This window comes from Sprattus sprattus, assembly GCF_963457725.1.
Source record: "Sprattus sprattus genome assembly, chromosome: 1".
Classification (NCBI taxonomy): Eukaryota; Metazoa; Chordata; class Actinopteri; order Clupeiformes; family Clupeidae; genus Sprattus; species Sprattus sprattus.
This window is the reverse complement of record NC_137920.1, coordinates 57,445,624-57,451,876: the sequence shown is the minus strand read 5'-3', so window position 1 is coordinate 57,451,876 and position 6,253 is coordinate 57,445,624. Positions and strand designations below refer to the sequence as shown.

The 6,253-nt window shown below is 40.5% G+C and overlaps 1 protein-coding gene across 1 annotated transcript; it reads right to left on the bottom strand.

The window, feature by feature from the left end:
* Positions 1–1,350: 1,350 nt before the first annotated feature.
* fhl1b (four and a half LIM domains 1b) lies at positions 1,351–5,900 on the bottom strand (the record flags this gene model as incomplete). The annotated part of the gene is made up of 5 exons (XM_080835998.1): positions 1,351–1,505; positions 3,940–4,126; positions 4,435–4,604; positions 5,152–5,326; positions 5,745–5,900. The coding sequence occupies 5 exons, from the start codon at positions 5,898–5,900 to the stop codon at positions 1,351–1,353; spliced, it is 843 nt and encodes a 280-aa protein (XP_080692124.1).
* Positions 5,901–6,253: the final 353 nt, after the last annotated feature.

The window sequence follows — 6,253 nt, the reverse complement described above, 5'->3', positions numbered from 1 at the left end:
TTTCATTATGGTGGTCATCTTTTGAGAAATCAGAACATACCCACACTAGTTTACAAAATGTAGATTTGGTTTATATTGCATGAAACCACAGCACTAAGAAAACAATAAAGAAGAAAGAAATCAAGCAGTATGCTCATATCAACCGTGAGGAACTTCTCTGTGAAAGAGTGTGTTATAACCCAGTAAAAGACAGTGGATATTTTATTGAGCTCACCAATGTGAGCTAACATTTTCAACACAAAGCTTCTGCAGCATGAAGAGAAATAAAATGGCACAAAAATCTTAATGTGACTAAAACGATGAACTGAGTTTGTGATACGTTGTGCCATACAACTGCAAGTTTAACTGGTTTCACTAGGTGGCATTATGGATACAGCTGTTCATGGCAGTTGCCTTGGTTACCTTGGTATTTTAACTGAGTCATGTTGTGCGGACTGAAAGGAGATGCAAGCTGATAAGAGTTTGAGTTTTAGGGAAGTGCAGCTAGCCACCTTTGCCACCAAGCGTTTGCTGTTAGGTTCATACTATTTTTTTTTTTACAAGAATCACAGTGGTGTCTTCTAATTCTGTGCAGATAGTTAAATCTCTCTCTCTCCCTCTCATTTTTTAGATCTGTGCTTTTTTCACTTCTGTCCCATCACCCAGTTGTTTTCCACTTTTCAATGCAATGACAGTATGTAAAGCATTAAGTCTTATAACAATTTTCAAATTTCTCTCAGTTAGACAACATGGATTTCATAGAATACCACATACAAAACGTTGAAAATGATAAAACACATAATACCTAAGAGTATAGTTTGAACTTTATGATGTTCATTAAAAAACCTGAATTCCATGGCCTAATCATAAGCCTTGATGGTTTATTTTTTAAAGTAAGGCACACACTGGGAGCAAACTTCCATTGGTTCAATTAAACAATATTTGAAAGGTTGCGTTCAACACTAATATGGGCTAATTTGAGATGGATATTTAGAAAAGTTGATCTTTAGGTTCAGTGTAGATAACTTAAAATTATCAACTGATAAAAAAACCTGGGTGCAGAAAGGCCTTGCCGTGATTCTGCCGAGCAACCACAGTGATCTATTTAACACTGTTTGAATACAGATAGACATACAGAAAGATAACATACATTTGACCCTCCCTACAATTGAGACAAAAACACACATCACAGATGTAGAAGACATAATCAGTACCTAAATCACGGAGTAAGCTATAGTTATATCTGATACATGAAAAGCCTATTAAGACTTCTGAGTACTGGCATCTGTTTAAGCGTGACCCTGATATTCTGTACATGATTGCACCATATCCTGTATGGCAGCTCAAAGCCTCTGGTGATTCAGCGCGAGCTCACAGCTTCTTGGCACAGTCGGAGCAGTAGATGGAGCCGGCTTCAGCAATGAAACGCTTGTCAGCCAGGTTTATTGAGCACTTCTTGCAGTTGAAGCAGTACTCGTGCCACGCGCCTCCCTCATAGTTCACAACGTTAGTGGCTTTACCAAACCCTGGATGGGGTTAAGAGACAAGAAAATGTGTAAATATGTGGTCAAATGGATAGAGATAGGATTAAAATAGAGAGACAGTGTGTATGCGTGTGTTTGAGAGAGAGAGAGAGAGAGAGAGTGTATAAATATAGCATTGGATATACGTATATGTATGTTTTTTGTTGAGAGAAAGAGAGACAGTGTATAAGTATAGCGATGTACAGTATATATATGTATGTGTGTGTTTGAGAGAGAGAGAGAGAGAGAGAGAGAGTGTATAAATATAGCGATGCATATATGTATGTGTGTGTGTTTGAGAGAAAGAGAGTGTATAAATATAGCGATGCATATATGTATGTGTGTGTGTTTGAGAGAAAGAGAGTGTATAAGGGCCATTCTACCGAATTCGTGTAATATGCAGTCCCTCAACAATAAAAACTATTTACAAAACAATTAGGTATTTAGGCATAGATATTTACTAAGAAAATGTTATGGTCTATATAAAACCAATGTATTAAATGAGATAGTGATAAGCTAAATATATACAAAATCATCATTTATAGGGTACTTTCTATTGGGAAGTAGCTGTCCCCTAGCCTGACGATGTCATACTCATAATTCTAGTCAGAATATGAGTCTGATACTGAACCATTGGGCTGTGATTATGGGGCGTGTTTCAACGAACCAGGAAAGAAAATGCCTCTTCGCTGAAGTGGATACCTAGAACCAATCAGAGCAACGTAGTATTACCATCTGATAGATTAAACTTTTACCTGATCCCGTAGGAAGGACGGCAAAAACATCTTTTCAATCGACAAATGCCTTGATCGCGTTTCTCTGTTCCTCTTTCAAAATGAATGCGCTGTCAATATCTGTTGAGATATGCCTGCTCACGTTACTTAATTAGCACTCAAGGCTAGAAGCTACCATTTGTTTCAATGTTTTTTTTTGTCTACGCGTTAGCATAACCTATCAATAATGGTCTAGAGTGCTTCAGTTAAGACCTACAATCCTCGGCAACATTCGTGTTGCACATACACAACTAACCGAGTCAATGTAGACATAAAAAAGTCGTGTAGATAGCTTAAATCATATAAAATATGTCCCACTAAGCTCCCGAGACGGCGCCATCTTTGTTCGATGTATATTCTATTTATCTAATCAACTCAAGCGTTTGTTGGTCATTTGTCCATCAACGTATAAAGCCCGCCCTTACAATTTGATTGGTCAGATCACTTTTCCGAGACGTTTAATCTCTCCCAACTAGCTCAAGTCCAGACTGAATCTCCGGAGTTCAGGCTGGTATCCAGGCTAGCTGTCCCCAACCCTGACATCTAAATTTCAATGCCTTTAAATAACACTTTTCAATTAGATTTTTTTCAATGATTTAATTTCAAAGATCTTTATGATTGGGTTGAAACAGAACTTGGAATATTTAGATTTATTGTGGGTTTAATTTTTAAATCAATTAACTATACTCAAAAGATCATGTCCCTAGTTTTCATGTCACTACCGAAACACAGGAGTTTTCGTCCATTGGCTGAGCCTGTGTTTTAGCCATGACCCTGCATTTTTGACCATGCAGTGACACTGCATCCCTGTCCCTCATGGTTGAATGGTAAGTAGCTAAATCCCATAGTTTTTATATAAATGTGTTCCAAAGTCTGAAAATCGATGTGTAACCTTAAGAATTGTCACTACCGAAACCCATGTTTTCTTCAAACCTTTTGGGGTTTCATGCAAAATCTTATGTTTGTATGTGTGTACACCTCTTCAAAGATTTGTTTGCAAGCCGTGTGCTTGCTAGAATTCTTTATTTATGCTTAAAGTTAGCTAGAATTGTCACTACCGAAACAGTCACTACCAAAACATATGGTAGTGACCAGATGATTTCGGTAGTGAAATAATGAAATGGTAAGTAGTTCAATCCCATAATTTTTAAATAAATGTGTTGTGTGGACTAAAGGGCGGGCCAGAGCACCTTTTGGAAGATTTTGGGAGAGAAATGAACATCCATCCAATAGTGCAGTCACTACCGAAACAGATAAATTGAACTTGAAAATTTGGTAAAAATTAGATTTTTATGGATTTCATTGTGAAAACCTTCAAGAAATATTTGTAAAAATACTCTTCAGAGAAGGGAAGGAAACATAATCTGAACAGGTCAATAATAATACTTTTTTACTATAGTAAATGTGATGTTTCGGTAGTGACAATTTTTGGAAGAGGAAAAACATTCCAACACATTCTGAAAATACAACTTAAAAATGTACTGTTCTTTTACTAGATATGTGTACTTTAGATATGGTACAATATACATACGGACAAAGTTTTGGGAATAAAACATAAACAAATTCTAAATATTTCCAACGTGACTTTGCACCAATTCGGTAGAATGGCCCATAAATATAGCGATGCATATATGTATGTGTGTGTGTAGTGCCTCAATCCTGACCTGTGATGGGATTGTGGCATCCTGTGCATTTCTTTGCCACAGTGGTCTTGTAGCAGTCCACACAGAAGGCCTTCTCCTCGTGGGAGGTGAAGCGGGTGCCAGCCAGTGGCTTCCTGCACTTGGTGCAGACGAAACACTCTGAATGCCAGGGCTGGTCCTGGTAGTTCACCCCTCCGGTGGTGATGGCCTGGGAAGAGAATGAACACAGCCCTTTAGAGCTCGATCCACACCTGGGTGTCATGGCTACTTACATTGGTATGATTCCAGCAGGGCAATTCAGTCACAATAAATGATGACTGAAAACTAAGGACCATATGCTTTTCACAAAGTCAAGCAGAGACCAATATGATTTGAATTACATTAAAAGATATATTTACTGACATAACTTAGCAACCAGGGATTCCACAGCTGCAGACAGACCTGCAGTTATGTATAGCTGAGTACAGCAATTAGGGTTATGAGTGGTTTTGTTTTAGGGACTTTGAAACAGTTTACCTGCTTACAGCTGACGCAATGCTTGGCAAACTTCTTCTCGTGACAGTGGGTACAGTACACGTTGTCGTTTTTGGTCATGAAGCTCTGGGACCGGATTGGCTTTTTGCACTGGTAGCAGGTGAAACAGTCCTCATGCCACACGTTACCCTTATAGTCCACGTTCTCAGAGCCTGCAGGATTTCAGTCAATGCATTACACATGTCGATGGAGTCATTTGTGAGGATTTGTTACATCAGCATAATTAGTAACCAGCTGAAAACCACTTGAACAATTATTTACCATAGTCACATAGAGCTCATCACAGTCCACTTTGAACGATGTGTCAAATAAATGCTTACATTAATTACAACACCACTTGAAAAATGGTATTTTAACATTAGTTTTGTTTTCTGCAGCTTTAGAACAACACATCTAATGTAACAACTCAAATATGTAATGATGAATATATAAGCTGAGGCCAGATAGAACTGATAAATGAATGATCCCCAAGAAAACTGGTCGAAATCATTGGCATAAACACCTGTCCAATCTAACAAACCAACCAATCAGTATGTGATTCTACATAGATCAACCAATCAACATTTGATTCCACATAGATCAACCAATCAACACGTGACTCCACATGGATCAACCAATCAACATGTGATGGCACATAGAGACACACCGACAGCTATAAAAGGCGACAGTCTACAGCCCCACCCCTCTGAGGAACCTCACCTGCCAGTATGGGCTTGTAGCAGCAATGGCAACGTGGTGCATCCTCACGGGAGCTGCATTTACCACACATGATCCGGTCATCCTTGGTGCTAAAGGACTCCTTCGCCAGGGGCTTGTAGCATTTGGCACAGCGGAAGCAAGCCTCATGCCAGTAACGGCTCTTGTGGTGCAGCTCCTGAAGGGGAGAAAACATGAGTGAAGATACAGCACTGTGTGGTAATAGCATAATCCGATGATCAGGGGGAAGGACATTACACAATACGGATGTGCTACTCATCTAAGTGTGAATATCATGTAGTCGTGCCATGACAACCAACTGAAAACAAAGCTGAAAAATTGGAAGATTAACTCATGAGTGAGAGGGTGGTCTTCAAAGCTACATACATGAGTAGCGTTCATTCAGACCAACAGAATCGTGAGATGTGACATTGATTTATTTATTTAGGCCTCGGAAGACACATTGAGGATTAAGAGCCTCATTTTCAATGGTGCCGAGGGTACATAACGATCAATCCAAAATACCACCGTTCACAAACGGTCACACTCCCTGATATCTCCATGATGGCCACGTAGGAGGAAGGCAAACTCCTTACCTTCGCGTCGGCCCCAATGGGACGGCGGCACTCTGCACAAGTGTTGGCGCAGAACTTCTCGAAGCAGTTCATGCACACGGGCTTCTCCTCCTTCTTGATGTACTTCTTGCCGTTCAGGTCGTCGCGGCAGTAGAAACAGTCAAAGCGGTCTGTCATGGCTGTGCCTGGGCGAGTCGGGCGTCTGGACCTGTGTGTGACAAACCAGTGGGTGTGGGAGAGAGAGGGCGCAGTGTGGTGGTGAGCGAGTGAGTGGCGTGTGCGCCTGAGTGACCAGTGGCCAGGGTGCTGAGCTGAGGGAGGCGCCAGCTGGAGGAACTGCACAGCCATTCACAGACACAGCTGTTGCACCAACACTATGATGACACTGGGGTAACATGATCATATTTGGAAAGGGAAGCATGTCAGTCAGCACTCAGATGTCAGATATTGAGCACGGAGGTTGAGAGAGAGAGAGAGAGACAGAGAAAGAGAGAGACAGAGTAAGAGAGAGAGAGAGAGAGATAGATAGA